Source organism: Heteronotia binoei, chromosome 11 (assembly GCF_032191835.1).
Source record: "Heteronotia binoei isolate CCM8104 ecotype False Entrance Well chromosome 11, APGP_CSIRO_Hbin_v1, whole genome shotgun sequence".
NCBI classification, from domain to species: Eukaryota; Metazoa; Chordata; class Lepidosauria; order Squamata; family Gekkonidae; genus Heteronotia; species Heteronotia binoei.
In genome coordinates, this window is record NC_083233.1 from 44,201,118 (window position 1) to 44,224,344 (window position 23,227).

The window sequence follows — 23,227 nt, forward strand, 5'->3', positions numbered from 1 at the left end:
GATGCTACATATTATAGTGAAGTCTCTGTGTTAGACAGAGTTTGATACATCTCAAGGCCATCTTGGCAGTGAGAATTAAAAGTGGGACCACTGAGCATGCTTAATAGCTTTATGCGTATTCAGTTTCATGCCCAGCATAGGTAATTGCTTCATTTGCATGGACATGGAATACATGTTGAAGGTGGGGGTTCATATTAAGGAGTTGATATGTAAATTGTGTGTGTAAGGCATACCGGAAAGTTGTAAACCTTGCTGTCTCATCCAATGAGATGCAGGGGAGGGGCCTATTGGTCGGGATCAGGATAAATTGCATGGAATTTTGTTAATGAGCCGAGCTTGCCTGATGTATGCTCCTGCTGATATCAGTAAAAACTTTAGAATGGATCTACTTGACTGACTTTGTTTTTCTTTTGGAGGTTCAGGGGGAATCTGTTTATCACACTTTTGCTTCTCTTGAAGGGCTACAGCCTCAGGAGACAACAGCAGCCAAATTAATCTTAGCAATGCCTTGCTTAGGGTTACTGAGTGAAGGCTAATGAGTTGGTATCTGTGAACATCAGAAGTTGGTCTTTATCAAATGAGGTTGTGTTTTACTCTTATGTATGGTTTAGAACATGTAAATGTTCATATGACAAAGCAGAAACCATTGAGCACATGATTATAGAATGCTGTATGTACAACGAGTTGAGGTCTAGTCTGATCACCCCTTTGCTTGAAGATATGGGATTGCTTGATTTGAAAGCCAAGGTGACATGGCTACTATTGGACACAAATGATCTTGTCACCCTTTTGCTGGCAAAGTTTATAGGAATAATAATTAAATACCAGGGAAATAACATTATGTAAGACCTTTTTTAATTTTTAATTTCTGCTTAAGGTGATAGCTGTATGAGCAGTAAAAAAAGGTAAAGGCAGTCCCCTGTGCAAGCACCAGTCATTCCAACTCTGGGGTGATGTTGCATCACCACGTTTTCATGGCAGACTTTTTACGGGGTGGCTGCCATTGCCTTTCCCAGTCATCTACACTTCCCCCCCCCCCCCCAGCAATCTGGGTACTCAGTTTACTGACCTGGGAAGGATGGAAGGCTGAATCAATCTTGAGCTGGCTACCTGAACCCAGCTTCTGCCAGGATCAAACTCAGGTTGTGAGCAAAGCTTGGATTGCAGTACTGCAGCTTACCACTCTGCACCACAGGGCTCCTGTGTATGAGCAGTACTAGATAGATATATATGGTTTTTCCTTGGAATGATGAAGACAAAAATAATCTCTAGGGTTTGTAGAATCTTTCGGGATCAAGTGCTGAGTTCTACTGGAGAAAGTTTTCCTTCCAGACATTTCGTTCTCAGCTGCGGAGAACATCCTCAGTGGTGTTGCAGCCGGAGCAGGCGCTCAGACCTTCTTGGCCTGCTCCGGCTGCAACGCCACTGAGGATGTTCTCCACAGCTGAGAACGAAACGTCTGGAAGGAAAACTTTCTCCAGTAGAACACGGCACTTGATCCCGAAAGATTCTACAAACCCTAATGATGTTACCAGCCGTGAAAACCTGAAATCTTTGATAAAAATGATCTCTGCTTTTGAGCTCCCTAGGTTGAAGCATATTTCTGCCTTTGCAGCTGTTCTGGTCTGTTTCACCTGTACTGAATCAGCTTACTAAGCAGTGGTTCTTGACCTGCTTTTAAAATGTTCTAGGAGAGATGAAATGAACATACTGAAAGCTCTGTTGGACCATACCAAGGAGTTGTCTGTTCCAGTATTTTTGACTAGCAGTGGCCATCCACATACTGTACTCCTGGCCTTTCCAGAAATAAGGGCAGCAGTTCCTCTTTGTTCCCCCACCCCACCCCACACCAGTGGTCTGCACTGCAGCTAGGTACATGGAGGTTTAAGTTCCCTCTGGTGGCTAATACTCATTGATGTGTGTAGTTACCATCAGATGTGTAGATTTTTGACATACCTAACTGGAAGACTGTCGTGTAGGCTTGCTTCTCAACTTAGTTTGTTTAGGATTGTGACTTGAATTTGTTGGTAATTACATGAGATTTTCAACCCTGTATGTTCAAGTTTCCTCTGCTACAAGGTACAATTTTGATACTTTAGAGGCCCAGTGTTACTGGTTTTTTTTGAACTAGGGAAAAACTTCTCTAAGGTTTACTGCATTGATAAAGATGTGTCAAGAGATTATTCAACATTTTCCTGCAGCTGAGGAAGTGAGAAGCAGTTGTGAAGAGCAATGACTTAGTTTGTGTAGCAATGAGACTGTTTTAGTGAAAGGTGTAGCAAGATCCTTGCTGAGGCTCAGTTTGCTCTCCCCACCTTGCTCATAGACTAAAACTTGGGTTACTGTGGGTCGCTGACTGGTTAGAGTAGTCTTGGAAGCAGGAGATGGGCTTCAGAAAGAATACAGAGGTTCATGCTATGTGAAATGTTTTTGCATGGAATCCTTCTTTTTCTAGGTATATCATGTGATTAACAGAAAAGGCAGAATTGGTCCACAGAGAGAAACAAAAGCAGTAAGCTAGACTGCTGTGTTCCGCTCTCACCTCTGCAGCACCAAACATCCAGAGTCATTTGATGGATTGCAGACTCCTCTTTGTTTGACAACTCTGTGCTAACCAAGTGCCTTCTTGTATGTACATACAGGACATGACTTGCAAGTATGTGTGCCAAAAGTTCCAACATGCTGCTCCAGAAAAATGGAAGAGAAATACCAAGCTATGGCCCGTTCCAATATGGAACAGCTTCTCCAGTCTGCCAGCATGGAGCTGAAATTCCTCATCATACAGAATGCAGCGGTCTTCCAAGGTAGGTGGCAGAGTAGTACTGCATCTCTCCTTCAGGGATGTAAGAAGTGGAAGTTATGCTGTTCTTGAGAGGCAGACTGCCAGTTGGCTGCATTTCTAGATTAACTCCTACATTTTGGTACTGGTTTGGCCTACATATAAATATGTGACTGCATGAGGCTTGTGAGCAGTTAAGGGGGTGGGCATTGGAACAATCAAGGGGTAGTTCAGTTGGCAGCTTTCTGGGGCTCTTCTTTGGCTCTGCTGTGAGGCAATGAAACACTGGATGTCCCCTGGAATAAATATCCCCCCCCCTCCCAGTTGCTCCTGCTACATTCATGATGGGAAAACCTGGTGTATGACTGGCAAGAAATTGGCCTGGGTGATGTAAACCTTGCTGTTGATGTGAAGTTCAGGGGATGCATGTCTCATTTCTCTTTTGGGCCAGAGTAACTCTGTAGCAACAGGTTCTTCCAGTCGGTCTGCATGACCAGGCTCCTTACTGCAGCACCTAATAATGGTTTGCAGCTTCAAACAGTACTTTAATCAGTTGCAAAATGATGCCTCCTTTCTTTTTTCACCTGGATTGTTAACCCTAAGGTTCATTCAGCCTAGGGTAAGTTGCATGCAATTCCAGGAGTGTTACAGTTAACTTAAACATGCAAGCAAGCTTATAGTGAATGTAAATTGGAGCTTGTGTTTAATGCCTGTAAAAGGGGCTGCATTTGAAGAATGTGTCTGCATTGGTCAATATAACCAACTTGCTAAGTGATTAATATTGCTCTGTGTTTCCTAAACTATATCTCAGTAACTTACAGACTTTATGGGGAAAAGTCCCCAGTTTGACCATACAGAATGTGAAGAGACTTTATGGCTTGAGCATTTATGCCTGGCTACTTCCCTGAGTAGACGGTGCTGAAGGGAGAGTGTTGTCAGCATGGTCTGTCTACTATGGAACGGAGGGGTTATTGCTCCTTATACTTAATAGAAGGGAGAAGCTTCTGGCTGCAAGGTGCCCTCCCTGTCCTGGCTGTGGCCAATGACCGGGTTGGTATGTGCTTCTGTTCATTTGTTCAATAGTTGCCTGATGCATAGAGGATAAGCCAAGACTCTCTTCTGAAGTGGGAGAACAGGGAGGCACCAATCAAGTGTATTTTTGCCTAGAAGCCACCTCCCTGAAACTATTCATTTTTTAATCATAAAAAATCCCTCCCTTCCTTATTGCATTGCAGAATCAGTTGGCTACCTCTTCTTGGAATGACATCTCACTAGTGTATTTCTCACTTTAGCCTTAAGCAATGTAATATGTTGGTATGGAGATCAGGCCTCGCCATTTATAAAGGCATCCAAACCCTTTTAGAATTCATTTTAATATTTTTTCCCCCAGTCTGACAGCTGAAGGGACTGCTTGAGTGACAGGACACAAACCCTGGTCAGATGTTGTTCGGCACTAAATTTAATTTTCTTTCTGCTGAAATTGCATCAGCCTGTTTGCTGATAAAGATCAAGGGAATTGCTTGGCATTTACCAAAATCTCATCCAGGCGTATCTGTTACAGTCTTCACTTAGCAAAGTTTATTACATTATTAGAGCTTTAGGCCCTTGGGCTGCTCTTTATTGTACGGGTAAAGCGTCACGTAAATGAGGGGATGGGGGGAATAACATTTGGGTAGCAACTTTCTTTGGACATGCAGAATGCATTAGATGTATATTTTAAGGTAAGATTTAAATTGTTCATTTCTGGGAGTATATTTAGTTTGAGTGAATAAAGGTATTAGTTCATTGGGGTGCACGTAGCTCCAAATTATATCATGCATGGTTTATTCAATCAAAATACTTTGCCTGTTCACTGGCATTGATAAAACATTAATTTATCAAGGGCATTATTAACAGTACAGTCAACTGGATGGGGACATCCAGCACATGATGGAGGAGGATTTGGATTGTAGAAGTCTGATCAGAGCTGAAACAAAACATGAGCATTAACATGCCATGTTAACTGATGCAGGAACTACATGGTAGGATCATACCTACAGCAATGGGCAGTACATACTTGATGTAATATTGGTCATTCCTATCTTTTACCAAAATATCTTTTTGAACCATTTCATTACAATACAGCTCTGTTACCTGTGTGCGTATGTGAGGGAAAGAACAAAAGCCCTCTGAAGCAGCCTGTCGGTCACTTCCGGGTTCCTTTCCTGCATCTCGACCTGTGACAGGCTGCTTCGGTGTGCTGCTGCGCCGGCCCCCTGGGTCCCACAATGATGGGACCGATGCCACAGGGACGGGCTTGAAACACTCTATAACCCCTCAAAAGAACAGCAGTCTAGCTCGCTTCCCCCGAGCCCTGCCGCCATAAGCCTCAAGGGGGCTCATTTTGTGGCATCTCCTGGCGGGAGGGTGGCACCCGCACGGGACACATATCAAATGAAAGAGGGGGCGCAGGGCTATCAGAAACAGCCGGCGGAGGGAGTCGTGAGACCACCCCACTGGGGGATCCACACACCGAAAGTGATGAAGGTGGCGCAGATAGAGCCAACAGAGCAAACAGGACAAAATAAATAGGCTGCATTATGCAGCACAGTTGAGAAAGTGCCTTATCCCATATACTGATGAAGTATATACAGGATTTGAGAACAAAATTGTTTCCGGCAGTGATATTTGGGGGATTTTTGGGGACGTCACAGGAAGTGCTGTGAAGTCACTTCCTGTTTCCGGCAGTGGCATTTGGGGGAAGTGATGTCACAGGAAGTGATGTCACTTCCCGTTTCCGGCAGGCGACGCGGGGAAATGATGTCACAGGAAGTGGTGTCACTTCCTGTTTACGGCGGTGTCATGACGTCACAGGAAGTGACGTCACCGGAAGTGACGTCACTTCCTGTTTCCGGCGGCGCGGGCGCTTCGCGCGCACGCACCCCTGCCTTCCACGCCCCCCAAGGTGTCCCTGGCTGGCCTTCAGACATTATGGTCACCCTAGTCGTGCCCCAACCCCCCAGAGCCACAGATGCTCACGGATCAATTTTCCATTTTACCCTATGGGAATTGGTCTCCATAGGGCGTAATGGAGTGCCCAGCATTTTTCTCACCTCTCCCACTTTCTGATGACTCTGAAGCGGGGGGAGGGCCTCCAAACCAGGGGATCCCCTGCTCCCACCTGGGGATTGGTAACCCTAATGGGCTTTTGTTGCTATTTGTCCATTTGCAGGATGGCACCTGCAGAAAGCTATGCTCAGATAAGCAAAGTTGTCACGGTGGAGCACAGGGAGGAAGACAGTCCCACAGTTATGAGGGGAACATGAATATTTTGAATTTAATACAGCCAAACATAAATTGTGGAAGGAATCACTATGCAGTGCTTTTTATAAAATATTCATAAGTTTGATATAATTCTCAAAATTCAAGAATATTATTCAAGTTAAAAAAGCGCAAAACTGAGTTCGATATCATAAGCCACATCAATGTACATCTTTCAGTTCACTGAAGTCCTTGTGCCAAATACGTATGGCTACCAACCTTGAAAACAAATGAACTACAACGGATCCTATTATTGGCTTCCAGTTTCCCACATCCTTAAATTCTTTTTCACCGTTAACTTTGGGAATTTGGTAGCACATTTTGATAACACACAATGTGATTTAGAACATAAGCATAACTTAATGTTACCTTGGTTTGAATATTTGCAATTACATAATTTTATAGATTCTCATCCTTTCCATCTCCCCCTCAGAGCTAAACTAACTGACTTTGAATGCTTACTGAAAATGGACAGTGTTGAAGCTAAAGGTCTAATTTTGAGTATGTATTAACTCCTTCTAAAGCATGGTGATGTATCTCAATCACTCTGTAAATTAGCCTGGCAAAAAGATTTAGGATGTGCCCTCAGAGGATCAATGGGCTCAAGTATGGTGCTCTCCTCTTAATTCTAAATCTCTGAATATTATTCTTCAAGAGAATAAAGTGGCTTCATGCTGGTACCTACCTCCTGTCTGCTTGTCTCATATGTCCCAAGGTTATCCCTTGGCTTGCTGGAAAGGCTGTGGTGTGGTTGGATCTTCTTCGTGGTCTCTGTGCATCACACTTGTGGGATACTGCGCCTGCGCGGGTCCCCGATCGGTATCTGTAAGAAGCCCGGGAATTTTCCGCGGTCGGCGCCACTGGGCATGCGCAGGCGTCCCATTGCGCACGCCCAACGGCGCCACCGCGGTAATCCCGCCAGTTCCTTTCTGACCGCTGCGCGAAGAAGCTGCGTTTTCATCGTGTTCCCGGTCGGTGAGCTTCGGGGTTTTTCACCCTTTTTTCCCCTTAGCCTCTGTATATATATTAGCCTGTTTATTGTTTTTTCTTAGAATAGTAGTTAGTTCTTAGTAGTTAGCTAGTTAGTTTAAAAAAAAAAAAAGTTGTTTTTTCTCAGGGTGCGTGTCGCGGGGTTTGTCCTCCGGGACTCCCCCCCTCCCCTGCTCCCAAAATTTTTTTTCTCCTCTCAGAGGACTCTGAGAGGACCCTCCTAGCGACCACTGTCTATGGACAGTCGCTGGGGTTTCTTCAAGAGGTGCCAGGCCTGCGGGAAGAAGATCGCCCCTCCCGACGGCCATTCCCTGTGTCTTCTTTGTTTGGGAGAGGTGCACCGCGTGGAGACCTGCCCACACTGCCAGCACTTCTCCAAACAGACAAGGAAGAACAGGGCGGCAAGACTTTCGGCAGCGCTAACCGCCTCGGCACTGAGACCTCCAGTTTCGGCTTCGGTACCGAAAATGGCAAATGCCCAACTGTCGACGGGTCCATCGGTCGATGCCCCCGTAGTTGACACGGGAACGCCGAGAGATCAGCACTCGGCGAAACGGTCCCTCGAGCTATCGACCGAGAAGCCGTCGAAGAAGCGACGCGAGGAAGCGGGCCGCGAGTCCTCCAAGAAGGAGAAGAGTAAAGAAAAGAAAAAGCGACCTCGCTCCTCTCCTCCGCCACCGGACACGGCGGCGTCGACCGCCACTGAGCCGCGCAGAAGGGTTCCTCCCTCTCCGCTCCGCAGCCCCTCGACTCCAGCGGTCGGCGCGCATACGTCGCACAGCCCTACAACTCAGCGGGCTAGCGTCCATCGGCCGCGCAGTCCCTCAACTCCGAGGGCTAGCGCTCATCGGCAGCACACCTCGCCGATCCTCGACCCGAGCGCTAAGGGGCAGCACATTCCAGCACCAGAAGCGGAGATCGACCTAACCCGTCGATCCCCTTCGGTGGCCTCTCGTCGGAGGAGCATCGACTCGGCATCGGACGTCGAGCCCCTACCATCGGCTGACGAGGCGACGCCTGCAGCGCCCAAGCGACCGAGACAAGGGGACCCGTCGGTCGAGCGCGTGAGGCGAACCGACCCATCGGTCGAGCGCGTGAGACGAAGGGACCCATCGGCCGACCCGCGCCGCTTCCCATCTATGCCCCCCTGGGAACAGCACAGATGGCAGCCTTTGTATCCCTGCTGCCCGCCTTACCACTGGTACCAGCCACCGGAACACCAGGAATGGGAGCGTCGGTCCGATACGTCCTCCTTCTCTAGGACATCACACCGACCCAGGCAACCATCGGCATCATTCTCGATCCCGCCGGAGGAACGCGCCGCCGCGACAGACCCCCCGACCCGACCGCTGACACCGATCCAGCAGAGGGAGCCAACACCACCTCTGTCGACACACTCGGACTGTGAAGAGTCCGAGCCATCGGGTTCGGAGAGCGACGAGGGGAGGACCTGGGAACCCTCGCCCGACCCAAATACTGCGGAGGACCTCCCGGTTTCACCCTCCGAGGACCTGAGCTCCTATGCGGAGATGATCAAGAGGATGGCATCGACCATCGCTTTACCCATCTCGCAACCCAAGCCAGTGGTGGACGATAGCGTCTTCGATATCGTCCAACGCGACGCCTCCACAGCCATAGCCCTACCGATGACCAGGGTCATGTTGCAGGCACTCAAGGACCCATGGAAAAAGCCATCATCGGCACCGGTGTCCTCGAGGAAGTTGGATCACATATACAAGATCCAGGAGGCGGGGGCTGAGTTTTTATTCACTCATCCAACACCCAACTCAGCCATCGTCTCGTCTTCCTCGAGGTCGCGCAAGGTGCATTCTGCCCCCCCTGACAAGGAGGGGAAGAAACTAGACTCCATGGGCTGGAAGATCTATTCTGCAGCATCCTTGGGTGCCAAGGCCTCCAACTACACAGCCTGCATGGCGAGATATCAATACGCCATGTGGGAACAGTTGTCCCCGCTCCTATCCGCCCTGCCTGAGGACAAAAAAGCGGCTGCCAAGAAACTGCAGCAGGAGGGCCTGAAGGTGGCCAAGCAGCAATTGACAACTGCAAAGCACCTAGTGGACGTCTCTGCCTCACACATCATGTCCGCTATCGCCATCCGCAGGCACTCTTGGCTGAGGTCCACCGCCCTGCAGCAGGACACCAGGGCACTTATCGAGGACCTGCCGTTTGAAGGGGACGGGCTCTTTAGTTCCACTACAGATAACGCCCTGCAGGAACTAGATAAGAACCTTAAGATCTCCAAGAGCCTGGGAGTGCAGGCACCCTCCAGACAGCCCAGGGCTAGACAGTGGAGTAGATCCTGGACTAGGAAACCCTCCCACAAGTCGTCCACAGACCAACAGTGGCGCCCACGCCCTTCGCAGCCCGACAAGCAGGCCTATTCGGGCAATAACACTAACAGGGGGCGCTACACCACCCAGCATTCAGGCAAACCTAAGGGTGCCCGCCCCTCCAAGCAGGGACTTTGACTTTTCTGTCCCACGCATCGTCGCCCCTGCCCGCTGCACCATCCGCCTCCGCCCCTTCCTCCCTGCCTGGGAGCAGGTCTCCTCAGACAGGTGGGCTCTCTCCATCATCAAAGAGGGCTACAAATTAGACTTTGCTCAGATTCCAAACCAGTCCGTGGTGGTTACCACCCCCCCCTCCCCACCGCTGCTGGCAGAGGTGGCCACCCTCCTACAGAAACAAGCCATAGAGGAAGTACCTCCAGAGGACAGTCCCGGGGGTTTCTACTCCCGTTACTTCCTGGTTCCCAAGAGGGACGGGGGACTGAGACCCATCATGGACCTTCGGAATCTGAACAAGTTCATCCTATACCGCAAGTTCCGGATGTCCACACTGCAATCCATCCTGCCCCTCATCAACCAAGGCGATTGGATGGCCACCCTAGATCTCAAGGATGCCTATTTCCACATCAGCATCCACCCAGAGTTCAGACGGTTTCTAAGGTTTGCGGTAGGCCCACAGCACTTCCAGTTCACGGCCCTACCATTCGGACTTTCCACAGCACCCAGGGTGTTTACAAAAATGATGAGCGTAGTGGCTGCCCACCTCAGGCTACAAGGGGTGATGGTCTTCCCATACATAGACGACTGGCTCCTGGTAGCCAGTTCAAGGGAAAGCCTATCTGCTCACATCACGTCCACGCTACGCCTCCTGGATGCCCTGGGCCTACAGGTCAACCTAGAAAAATCGAAACTCACCCCATCAAGGTCAGTGCAGTTTATAGGAGCAGTGCTGGATACAAACCTGCACCGAGCGTTCTTACCCGCCCAAAGGGCAAAAGACATTACCAGCTCTGTACAATTGCTCCAGAGGCAGGGATGGGGCACAGTCAAACAGATCCAGCGGATGCTGGGCCTGATGGCAGCGACGACAAGCGTGCTTCTCTTCGCGAAACTGAGGATGAGGAACATGCAGCTATGGTTCCTACGTCAGTTCCGCCCAACCAGGGACTCACCTCGAAAGAGGTTCACTATTCCCCCCATGGCGCTCCACTCGCTTCACTGGTGGGGCTCAAAGGACAACATCTGCCAAGGAGCGCCCTTCCACCTTCCGGCCCCCACAGTGACCATCACCACGGACGCTTCCCAGTGGGGATGGGGCGCTCACATGGAAGGACTGTGCGTGGGGGGCCAGTGGCCACCCAAGCTGGCCCTGCAACACATAAACTACCTGGAACTGTTAGCAATCCACTTTGCTCTGCGTTCATTCCGCCCGAAGCTGATAGGGAAGACGGTGGCTCTGCTCACAGACAACACCACCGCCCTGGCATACATCAACAGACAGGGTGGAACAGTGTCCCGTCGCCTTTGCGCACTGGCAATGGACTTATGGGCGGAATGCATCCAGCAGGACATCTTCGTCAAGGCCGCGCACCTCCCAGGGGTCCTCAACATACAGGCGGACTCCCTGAGCAGAGGGGGGGCCTCACCGCACGAGTGGGAACTCCAGTGGCGCTTCCTGCAGCCAGTCTTCCAGCTGTGGGGTTACCCTCAGCTGGACGTCTTCGCCACAGCACACAACAAGAAGTGTCCCAGGTTCTGCTCCAGAGGGGGTGCCGACCCGGCATCCCTAGGGGACGGCCTTCTCATCTCCTGGGAGGGCCGCTTCCTCTATCTCTTCCCGCCCCTCCCCCTTTTGACGAGGGTACTCAACAAGATAGCCAGGGACAGGCCACGCTGCATCCTAGTGGCCCCCTGGTGGCCACGTCAGAACTGGTTCTCCTCCCTACTACGCATGGCAGGGAGGAACTTCTACCACTTCCCAGCGGACCCAGACCTCCTGTCATCTCAAGGGGGGCTAGTGCTGCACCACAATGTGCCACACCTGAAACTGACAGCGTGGCTCATAGACCCCTAGACTTCTCCAGCAGGGTCCAGGAAGTCCTACTAAATAGCAGAAAACCCTCTACCAGGGCTTCCTACGATAGAAAGTGGAAGAAATTCTCCAACTTTCTGGCCGACCGGCCAGGCACACCACAGAGGGCAGGCCTGCCGGCAATCTTCGACTTCCTATTGTCTCTAGTCGACGCAGGCCTAGTCTTCTCGTCCATCAAGGTCTACTTGGCAGCAATATCTGCCTTTCACGACCCTGTGGGCGGATACTCAGTTTTCGCCCACCCTCAGTCCAAAAAGTTTATGAGGGGACTATTTAGACTACATCCACCATCTAGACCTCCCACTCAGCTGTGGGACTTGACTCTGGTCCTAGACATGCTAACCAGGCGTCCCTTTGAACCTATGGCCACGTGCTCTCTGCAGCTCCTGTCCTGGAAGACTGCCTTCCTCGTGGCCATCACCTCTGCTCGTCGCGTGGGGGAACTCACGGCGATGCGCTGTGACTACCCCTACCTAGCTTTTACAGAATCTGGTGTCTCCCTGGCCCCAGATATCAACTTCCTCCCCAAGGTACCCTCCCAATTCCACCTCAATCTTGAGGTCTGCCTACCCACCTTCTTCCCTAACCCCTCCTCGGACGAGGAGCGGAGGCTGCACTCCCTAGACGTCAGGCGTGCCTTACTCTTTTACCTAAAGCGCTCTAAAGCCTTTCGCAGGGACCAACAGCTGTTCGTCTCATATACTTCGCCCAGGCTAGGGTCTAGGATCTCTTCACAGCGATTCTCGAAGTGGCTGACGGAGACCATCAAGACCTGTTACCTCCTAGCAAAGAGGCCGCTGCCAGGACCGGTTCGCGGACACTCCACCAGAGCAATGGCGACATCGGTGGCGTTCCTGAAAGGCGTCTCCTTGGCGGACGTCTGCAAAGCTGCCACCTGGTCCTCCCCGCATGCCTTCATGAAGCACTACGCGCTGGACGTGCATGCTCAGCAGAGGACTCGGTTGGGGACTGCGGTGCTGCAATCTGTCGTCTCCGGTTGACCGTCTTCCCACCTCCAGGTATGCCTTGCTTGCTAATCTCCCACAAGTGTGATGCACAGAGACCACGAAGAAGATAGACAGGTTGCTTACCTGTAACTGTAGATCTTCGAGTGGTCATCTGTGCAGTCACACTACCCGCCCTCCTTCCCCACTGCTGACGGTCTCCCTCCTATGGGGGGCTTTTTTCAGCGGTCATGAAGGAACTGGCGGGATTACCGCGGTGGCGCCGTTGGGCGTGCGCAATGGGACGCCTGCGCATGCCCAGTGGCGCCGACCGCGGAAAATTCCCGGGCTTCTTACAGATACCGATCGGGGACCCGCGCAGGCGCAGTATCCCACAAGTGTGACTGCACAGATGACCACTCGAAGATCTACAGTTACAGGTAAGCAACCTGTCTTTCTTACCTGCAGAGCTGGTGGCTTTGTCCTGTCATAGCAGGTTTTTGGAGTAGTGTCTTCAAATTAAATGGTTAACTGGTCTGATCCTTGAATATGTGGGATGACTTCAGCATTTCAACCTCTCTTTGTGAACTTATTTCCTTAAAGTTCACAGCAGCAAAGCATGCCATAGCACTGAAATGAAAGTCACTTCTTTCAGGTCCTGGGCTTCCAAATTATGGGAGTTCTTCCTTTTAAACAAAGTGGCGGGCTCTCATAGTTCTACATTGCATCTTTGTAGCAGGAAAAAATATTACGTAAATGGGAACCCTTCTTAAATTGATAATTTGGGCTCTCCTGTTCTTCATCTACATTGACTCATGAAGATTGCAGCTCATGCTTAATTTTTTGTTAAATAGCTAAAATTAGGTTTGTACAATTTGTATTTGACAGCATACCTCTACAACATGGTTTTCCATTGAATTTGTGTCTTTTTTTTTTTTTGCCAAGCAGCTTTAATAACATTGCAGGGGTGGCCAACGGTAGCTCTCCAGATGTTTTTTGCCTACAACTCCCATCAGCCCCAGCCATTAGCCATGCTGGCTGGGGCTGATGGGAGTCATAGGCGAAAAACATGTGGAGAGCTACTGTTGGCCACCCCTGACATATTGTGTACCATCATCATCCATGAACATATGAAGCTGCCTTATACTGAATCAGGCCCTCAGTCCATCAAAGTCAGTATTGTCTACGTGCTTTGTTAAGGCAGCCTATTGTGTGTATGTGAATATTGATATTCTATTTCGCATTATTTTGTAACTCAGTTATTTTGCAGTAAACTGTTTATTATCATGAAAAAAATCTTTGGAAATCAACAAAGATCTACATTGCTTCACTACCTCTGGTATATATCCTGATATCAACCATATTTTAAATAAACAGGCAAGTTGTTTTCCACCTGGATCCATCCTCTTTAAGATCAGACACTGATATTCCATCTGGCCCTGCTGCTGTATTTTCCTTCATGGCACCCAGTTGTTCCCATACCTCATGGTCTTCAAACAATTCATAGAAGGGATCATTATTTGCTGAACAAAATGCCTTAAACTGACCAAGGCCTTCAAAATTAAACTTTGCCTCCAGTTTTTGTTTATATACCTGTTCTACTTGCTGTATCGGCAATTTACATGCATGATCTGCCTTGCTGTCCAAAATAAACAACACCATCTTTGACCTATTCTTCTTGTACAACTCCTGTATCTTAGCATAGTTATCTTTCCCGAGCCCTCCTTCTTTTCCATCCTGATTTCTGTTTCCAATTATCTCTCTTGTCACTCTCCAACTTCTTCTCCTAACCTCTTTAGGTTCAGATAAACACCAAATTAAGACATCAATAGTAAGATTTTCCACTTCTTTATCCATTTCCTCACCCTTCTCATACATCACTTGCTGAGCTCCTTCAACTTCTCCCACCTCAATCAAACCATCCTTCCACAAATTTCTAAAACAACATGTCAAAACTTCCACTTTGTCACCAACAGCATGAAGTACTCTCAACCTATTTCATACTGAACATTCCTCAACGTCCATCTCACTTGATTTAACTCATACTGGATCCAACTCTCCCCGTTTTAAGTTTTGGATCTTGTCTGATAGGTTTCCCAGTTTTATTAGTCAACTCCTACACAGTTGCCTTCCAGTGTTACCGTTCATGCTTATACTTCTCAATCAGTACCGTCAAACTTTTCACTTCCTCACTTGACCAACAGCGTTTGTGATCTTCCCTTCTAGAGATCTTTTTTCCTCATTGCCAACTTTCTCTCCATTTTGTAATACCGGATGGACATGCCTCTTATGCTGGGATAACCCAGTTTTTGTTTTGAAGCCTGATTTACGTTCTACAATTGAATTTCATAGCCATTTTGCCAATTGGATCACATTCTTTACATTTCAAAATGTGAACTAAAATAGAGTGCAACTTCCTATTCTACTGCACAAACAGCCACTATATTGAATCTCACATTTTTGGTGCTGACTATATGCAACTTCAGCTGAGAGGGTTTTCCAAAGAAGTCTCCACAAATCAGACATGGAGGATTTTTGCTAGGTAAATAAACTATATAATCTACCACCTCCTCCTAATTACACTGTATCCCTATACAACTATCTGCCTCTTCACTAAGTTTTTCCGTGAGGCCCCCTGGCCTCCCTCCACCCTCGACATGATTACTAACACTAAACTGATCCCTGCTAATCCCTCCTTCCACCCCACTAACATAGACTGACCTACATTCTTTACGGTTTTCTCTACTTTCTCCTCTTCATCACAGTCCAGATTATTCACCCTTCAATCTAACACTTCCAATGGAGTTTATATAATCCCTAGTTTGTCAGTGTGTTGGATATACACCACTCCTTGTACTCATCAAACTTGCTGCTTTTATTTCTGATGGAGCAAAATTCTGTTTAGCAATGAATTTTGTTAACACTTAACAATGCTAGGATCTTGTAACATGTTAATTGCTGTCAAGAAGGGTTAAATAAAGCAAGAGTTCAATGACACCTTAAAGATTAACAAAATGTATTCAGCATGAACTTTCTCGACCCTCAAATAAGTGGTTGATGCTTTTAAAATGGAACATGCTGTAGGAAGAAGCAGAAGGGCATTGCCAAAACACAATTTCCCCCCTTTATTAATATAAAACATTTTTCTCCTATCAAAGCACATGCCCCTCTTTGTTGTGCAGTTAGGATATCCAGCAGACTTTGGGTTTGCAGAACTACTTGGGATAGTGAGTTGATTTCTTTTTGTAGCCCTGTAGAGCACCAACAATACCATTAAAACTTATTTCCCATTCTTTTGATACATTTACAGCTATCTTTTCCAGCTCATTGACCCCTATCCAGAGAAAATTAGCCCTTATGAAGGCATGAAATTATAATTTAAATTTATAGACTGCCCTTCTCTCAGAAAGATTTTAGGGTGGTGAACACCAGTAGAGGCATTCATACATTAATAAAAACAATACCAATAATTAAAATACCTAAAACCATTTTCAGGTGGCACTGAAACGTCAAAGTTACAAATTGTATCAGTGTCCCATGGGACAGGTACAGAGGAAGCAGGATTGGGAGGGGGGGGAAGCAAGTGCCAGATAGGATAGTGCCCGTTGCTGTCCTCAACCGAAAGCCTGGTGGAACATCTCTGCCTTGCAAGCCCTATGGAACTGCATTAGGTTCCACAGGGCATGGATGTTTTTTGGCAGAGTTCCACCAGGGGGGGAGTCAGGGGTGAAAAGGCCCTGGTTGTGATCAAGGACAGCCAGACATCTTTTGGGCTGAGGATTACCAAACCAGTAAGTTGTTCTCTGCAGAGCATAAAGCTCTTTGGGAGATTTTCTGGACTTGCAGGATTTTCTGGGTTGGTCTCAAGAAGAGTGAGTTACATTTTTCCAGTCTGGACTGTTGCGTGGATTACTGTGGTTAGGTCAGGGTGGGACAAAGGGGGCCAGTCACTTCACCTGGCACAGCTGAAAGAATGCTAGCTTGGCTAGGGCTCCATTGATAAAGGGGCATCCAGAACCATGCCTAAACGACTGACAGTTGATGCTGGTATTAGGGGCACACCATCAAGAGAAAAGAGTTGGCACCCTAACCCTGAGCCCCCCTCCCCAGCCACAGTGTTGGAGAGAGGTTTGCTCCGTGAGGGACCCCACATCATGTTAGGGGGTGTCTAGTTGACAGATGAGTCTCCCTGGGGGGAGATTTACAGAGTTCTGGTGCTGCAGCTGAGAAGGCCCTGTCCCTGGTTGCCACATACCTAATCTCAGAAGTAGAGCCTCAGAAGATGGCTATTCTTTTGGTATGCAATATTAAGTAGGTACGGTAGTTCTTCTGGTATGAAATATCATGGATCACTGCTTGGAGCTGTGACCACATGGAAGTATGGGGCATGTTTAGAAAAGAGTCAACTAAGGTAGGGGCACAATAGAGGTTATAATATAATCTATGGGTAGGAGAGAGTTTATGGAATTTTTATCCCTTTCCCAAAATACTAGAACTTGAGGGTGTTCAATGATGTTGGAGGATAAATCTATTGGTGGCTATGAGCCTTGGTGACTTGAGGGGAATCTCCACATTCAGGGCACTAATCCTCTGAAACTCAGAGCCAGGAAGCAACATTAGAGTAGGGACTTGCTCTCTGTGCCCTGTTGTTGGCCATCCAGAGGAACTGGTTGGCTACTGTGTGTGACAGAATGCTGGTCTAGATAGACTATTGGTCTGATCCGACAGGGCTTTTCTTGTGTTCTTATATTTCGGCAGCTTCCATATAGCTGGATAACTGCAGAATCCTTCTCTTGGGTTGATGGCAGCTAAAGCCATGAGAGCTGTAACTCCTGATCATTTGTGTAATTCTCAAAGTCACTAAATCCTCTGTTAGGGAAAAATGCCTCCATTTTTGGTTATTTAGCACATTGTGTCTCAGCTGGTAAAGAAAAGAGGCTGTTTTGACACCGCAAGCTTCTATCAGGTTATCTTTAATCACTTCAGTGGCACCTCAGTCACAAATATATCAGATCGCCAATCCCAGTGTTAGTCTGCTAAAAGCAGGGCTGAATTATTTATTCTGTTATGATGAAAATGTCTGAATCTTATTGGGTTTTCTTGGGGAAAGAGCTTGATTGTGCTTGAAGTCTGCAAGATAAAAGATCAGTGTTCATCTCCCTGAATCTCTTTTAATACTTTCTTTACTAACTCAAGCAGCAACTGCAAGTAAAGTCAAAGTCGGAGAGTTTAAAAAGTATATAATATAAACTCCCCGACTTTGACTTTACTTCGTCTCTTGAACAGAATGAAGTACTAGACTAATTGTGCCTTTCTTTTTAAAGGTGGTAACATTTAAATATATCCTGCTTCGATTAAATATAGAGAGAACAAGATATGCTTTTTGGGGTGGGGGTTTGAAATCTATATTGAGCATTTTTGCAGTATGCTAGTTGACTTTTGTAATTCTGTTTGAAAGAATTTGTGGTTCATTATATTGGCAGTCTTAACGCTTCTGCACTTTGAAGCCAATTAAATCTGAGAGTATAGTGTCGGGCTGCTTTTGATCCTCATGAAAAGCATATCCAAGCCCATTTTGCATTGCTGTTTGCTTGGTGTGCTGTTACTTAAATGTTTAAAAGATGTTTTGGAAATGTGTGCTTTAGTGGGTGGCAGAATGAGTGCCAAGGGTTATTTGGTCCAGAAGCTTTACTACCCTAAAACGTTTGATTTCAATTTTCTCTGGTTTACTGCTAGTCATGTTGATAAGACTTGAGCAATTTAGGATGAGGTCTAACTTCAAAGAAGACTTGAGTATGCTGCTGCTGTAATTCCTCGAAAGTTGCAATAGGTGCTTGTTTTTTGAAATGTGTTCTGGCTAAGTTTAAGATGGTAAGATGCTGAATTCCAAAAGCAGTTCCAAACAACTGGAGGTATCAGTACAGAGTTGAACCCTCAGAACCTTTGAAAATGTCTCCTTGGTACTGACTGGCTTCCTTATCAAATTGTGAAATTCATCATGAAAAGAGTGCAGTCTGTGTGGTGGCGGCTTTCCTGAAGCAGAGAAAGCTTGGAGTTTCTCAAGGCCGTGAATGTTCGGATAGTGGTAGGATTTGAAGGAAATCTGCATTTGTGGTCTTTTTGAGGAAGGATTTAAATATGAACACACTGCCTTGCTGGTGTGTATAAAGCTTGTCATTATGGACTAGAAGCCTATACTCTGCTTTTCTCCCTGAAGTTTAGGGTGGCCAGACCGTCCCGGGCACCCGGGAATGTCCCGGTTCTGGCCCCCTATTCCTGCCTCCCGGGCTGGCTATACTGGGACCATTAGAGGTCCCGGTTTAGCCAGCCCCGGAGGCGGTGGGCCACGGGCGCCGGCGGGAAGGCGGCGAGTGAGGGAGGGAGCATCCCTGCGCGTGCGCAGGGCCCCTACGCATGCGCAGGGACGCTCCCTCACTCACTCGCCGCCTTCCCCGCCTGCGCGCGGGGCCCGGCGGCGGTGGCGGAGGCCTCTCCGCGGCCTCCGCTGGTCGCTGGAGGCCCTCTAGAAACTCTGGAGGGCCTCCAGCGACCAGCGGAGGCCGCGGAGAGGCCACTGGTCGGCGCCGGCGCTGGTCCCGGGAGGCCCTCCAGAGACTCTGGAGGGCCTCCGGCGACCAGCGCCGACCAGCGGAGGCCTCTCCATGGCCTTCGCTGGTAGCTGGAGGCCTTCCAGAGACTCTGGAGGGCCTCCAGCGACCAGCGGAGGCTGCGGAGAGGCCGCGGAGGCGCCGGCGCTGGTCCCGGGAGGCCCTCCAGAGACTCTGGAGGGCCTCCAGCGACCAGCGGAGGCTGCGGAGAGGCCGCGGAGGCGCCGGCGCTGGCCCCGGGAGGCCCTCCAGAGACTCTGGAGGGCCTCCGGCGACCAGCGCCGACCAGCGGAGGCCGCGGAGAGGCCGGCGCTGGTCCCTGGAGGGCCTCCAGAGACCAGCAGAGGCCGCGGAGAGGCCGGCGCTGGTCCCTGGAGGCCCTCCAGAGACCAGCGCCGGCCTCTCCGCCGCCTCCCCGGCCTCCGCAGCCGCCGCCAGCCCCGCCAGCAGCACCAGCAGGCTGGAGGAGAGGCCGCCACCCCGCCCTGGAACAAGGTAAGTAAGCAGGGAGGGGGGGCTGCTGGCGGGAGGGGGGCGGCCGGCCTTCCTTCCCTCCCTCCCTCCTTCCCCTCCTTCCTTTCTTCCCTTCCTCCTTCCCCTCCCTCCTTCCTTTCTTCCCTTCCTCCCTCCTCCCTTCCTTCCTTTCTTCCTTCCTTCCCTCCTTCCCTCCCTCCCTCCTCCCTTCCTTCCTTCCCTCACTCCCTCACTCCCTCCTCCCTCCCTCCCTCCCTTCCTTCCTTCCTTCCTTCCCTCCCTCCCTCCCCCCTTCCTTCCTTCCTTTCTTCCTTCCCTCCTTCCTTCCTTCCCTCCTTCCTTCCTTCCCTCCCTCCCTCCTCCCTTCCTTCCTTTCTTCCTTCCCTCCTTCCCTCCCTCCCTCCTTCCTTCCCTCCCTCCCTCCTGCCTTCCTGCCTTCCTGCCCTCCCTCCCTCCCTCCCTCCCTTTCTTCCTTCCTTCCTTCCCTCCTTCCCTTCCTTCCCTCCCTCCTTCCCTCCTTCCTTCCCTCCCTCCCTTCCTTCCCTCCCTCCTCCCTTCCTTCCCTCCCTTCCTTCCTTCCCTCCCTTCCTTCCTTCCCTCCCTCCTTCCTTCCTTCCTTTCTTCCTCCCTCCCTCCCTTCCTTCCCTCCCTCCCTCCCTCCCCCCCTCCCTTCCTTCCCTCCCTCCCTCCCTCCCCCCCTCCCTCCCTCTGGCCACCCCTGGAGTAGACAATACTGACTTTGGTGGACCCAAGCACTGATTCAGTGTAAGGGAGCTTTGTGTTTGTGACTGGACTAGACAATACTGACTTTGGTGGACCCAAGCACTGATTCAGTGTAAGGGAGCTTTGTGTTTGTGACTGGACTAGACAATACTGACTTTGGTGGACCCAAGCACTGATTCAGTGTAAGGGAGCTTTGTGTTTGTGACTGGACTAGACAATACTGACTTGCGTGGACCCAAGCACTGATTCAGTGTAAGGGAGCTTTGTGTTTGTGTGTTTGTGCAATTTTGTTCTCAGATCCTGTATTTACTTCATCAGTATATGGGATAAGGCACTTTCTCAACTGTGCTGCATAATGCAGCCTATTTATTTTGTCCTGTTTGCTCTGTTGGCTCTATCTGCGCCACCTTCATCACTTTCGGGGTGTGGATCCCCCAGTGGGGTGGTCTCCCGACTCCCTACGCCAGCTGTTTCTGATAGCCCTGCGCCCCCTCTTTCATTTGATATGTGTCCCGTGCGGGTGCCACCCTCCCGCCGGGAGATGCCGCAGAATGAGCCCCCTTGAGGCTTATGGCGGCAGGGCTCGGGGGAAGCGAGCTAGACTGCTGTTCTTTTGAGGGGTTATAGAGTGTTTCGAGCCCGTCCCTGTGGCGTTGGTCCCATCGTTGTGGGGCCCAGGGGGCCGGCGCAGCGGCGCGCTGAAGCAGCCTGTCGGTCACTTCCGGGTTCCTGTCCTGCATGTCGACCTGTGTTATTAGTGACAGGCTGCTTCGGCGTGCCGCTGCGCCGGCCCCCTGGGTCCCACAACGATGGGACCGATGCCACAGGGACGGGCTCGAAACACTCTATAACCCCTCAAAAGAACAGCAGTCTAGCTCGCTTCCCCCGAGCCCTGCCGCCATAAGCCTCAAGGGGGCTCATTTTGCGGCATCTCCCGGCGGGAGGGTGGCACCCGCACGGGACACATATCAAATGAAAGAGGGGGCGCAGGGCTATCAGAAACAGCCGGCGGAGGGAGTCGTGAGACCACCCCACTGGGGGATCCACACCCCGAAAGTGATGAAGGTGGCGCAGATAGAGCCAACAGAGCAAACAGGACAAAATAAATAGGCTGCATTATGCAGCACAGTCTCACTGGAATCTCACTGGAATCTGGCTTCTCAGCATGGAACCCATTCTCGCTAGTCTTCTCACTTTGAAAAAAGTAAAAAAAGAGTTTCATTTAACTTTACTTCCCCCTTTCCCTCTCTATAAATAATCTTGGTGTTTCCGGCGGTGATATTTGGGGGATTTTTGGGGACGTCACAGGAAGTGCTGTGAAGTCACTTCCTGTTTCCGGCAGTGGCATTTGGGGGAAATGATGTCATTTGGGGGAAATGATGTCACAGGAAGTGATGTCCTGTTTCCGGCGGTGGCATGACGTCACCGGAAGTGACATCACTTCCTGTTTCCACACCCCTACCTCCCCCCCCCAAAAGGTGTCCCTGGCTGGCCTTCAGACATTATGGCCACCCTAAGTGGCTTATAACATCCTTCTCCCTTCCTCTGATCTACCCAACAGCCCTGTGAGTAGGTGAGGCTGAGTGCGTGTGACTAGCCCAAGGTCAACCAGTGAGCTTCCATGGCAGAGCGGGGATTGAGACTTGGATCTCCCAGGTTATGGTTTGATGTGCTCACCATTGCACCATTCTGGCCACTATTACAAAAGTTGGGTGGGCAATAGGCTATTGATTACTCAAAGCATTTTTATGTTGCCCTTCTACCTGATTAGGGTCCCCAAGACAGCAAACATGAAGACATTAAAGATCTTGAACATTAAAAACAGTATTTAAAATGATAAAATGCTTCAATAAAAACACAAACATATAACAGCAAAAGCAGGGAGGAGGGCTGTTAACAGTTACTGGTTTCTCCCCCAAATGAAACAAAAAAAGAAATCTCCCTAGGGAGGGAGTTCCCAAAGTTTTGGAACCATGACTAAAGTTCTTTCTTGGGTATGCCCCCATCTCAACTAGGGCTGCCAATCTCCTGGTGGCACCTGGAGATCTCCTGGTATAACAGTTGATCTCCAGATGATTGAGATTGGTTCCCCTGGAGAAAATGGCTGCTTTGGAGGGTAGACTCTAAAGCATTATAGCCTACTGAGGTCCCTCTCCTCCCCAAACCCTGCCCTTCTCAGGATCCATCCCCCAGATCTCCAGGTATTTCCAGTCCCAGAGCTGGCAACCCTAATCTCACCTCATGTGGCGGGGCAGCTGAAGCAAGGCCTCCAAAGATGACCAGGGTGAATGGTAGGTTCACATGGGAGAGAAGGCAGGTCCTTTCAGAAATGTTGGCCCCAAGCCTTATAGGGCTTTAAAAGTCAATACCAGCACCTTGAATTGGACCCAGAATCAGGGAGCCTGTGAAGACAGAACAAGACTGGAGTGATGTGGTCCCTATAACCTATTCTAGCTGCAGCATTGTCTGCCAACTGTAGCCTAGAGTAAGCAAAAGTTTTGGGGTAGGCTGACAAGGGTGGCTGAGAGTGCTAAAGGCTTACGTGATATGAACAAAAAAGCTGTTGAGCAGCCCAGCAACAGGATCTTACTCCTTCTTTTGGTAAGCTTTGAGCCAGGGACACAGCTGAGGCTCTGCAGACCGGAAGGGGAAGCCCAAAGAACAATTCATGATGACTGTTTTAGATTAGAAATTATTTTTTTTGTAATATACCAGCCTACATAATTGATTATGTGCCTTTCAAGGTTGTGGGACTTTGACTTTTTGAAATCAATTAAAGGGGTCTGCAATCTACCTCCTACTCAGGCTGGCTTCTTTCAAAGCCTTTGCAAGCATGGTTAACTCTCGTTGGCTGTAATTACTTCTCGAGGCAAGAGTTATCTCTGATAGTTCAAGTCCTAATACGTTTCAACTGCCCTCCTAATGCTATAAAATAGCCAAATTATGTTTTTGGAATTTCACTAGGTGGCCATAAATGTCAGGTTTCCTTCTGGGGCCGTATTTATGTT

The 23,227-nt window shown here is 49.3% G+C and overlaps 1 protein-coding gene across 3 annotated transcripts in view; it reads left to right on the forward strand.

Moving 5' to 3' along the window:
• GPC3 (glypican 3) overlaps positions 1–23,227 on the forward strand; it is a 329,633-nt gene that overhangs the window by 17,416 nt on the left and 288,990 nt on the right. For all 3 annotated transcript variants that reach the window (XR_009555978.1, XM_060250047.1, XM_060250048.1), the window contains exon 2: positions 2,643–2,804. Coding sequence is in view for 2 of the 3 variants with exons in the window: in XM_060250047.1 (XP_060106030.1) it covers positions 2,643–2,804 (162 nt within the window). In the remaining variant the exon portion in view is untranslated. The remainder of the gene's footprint in view (positions 1–2,642; positions 2,805–23,227) is intronic.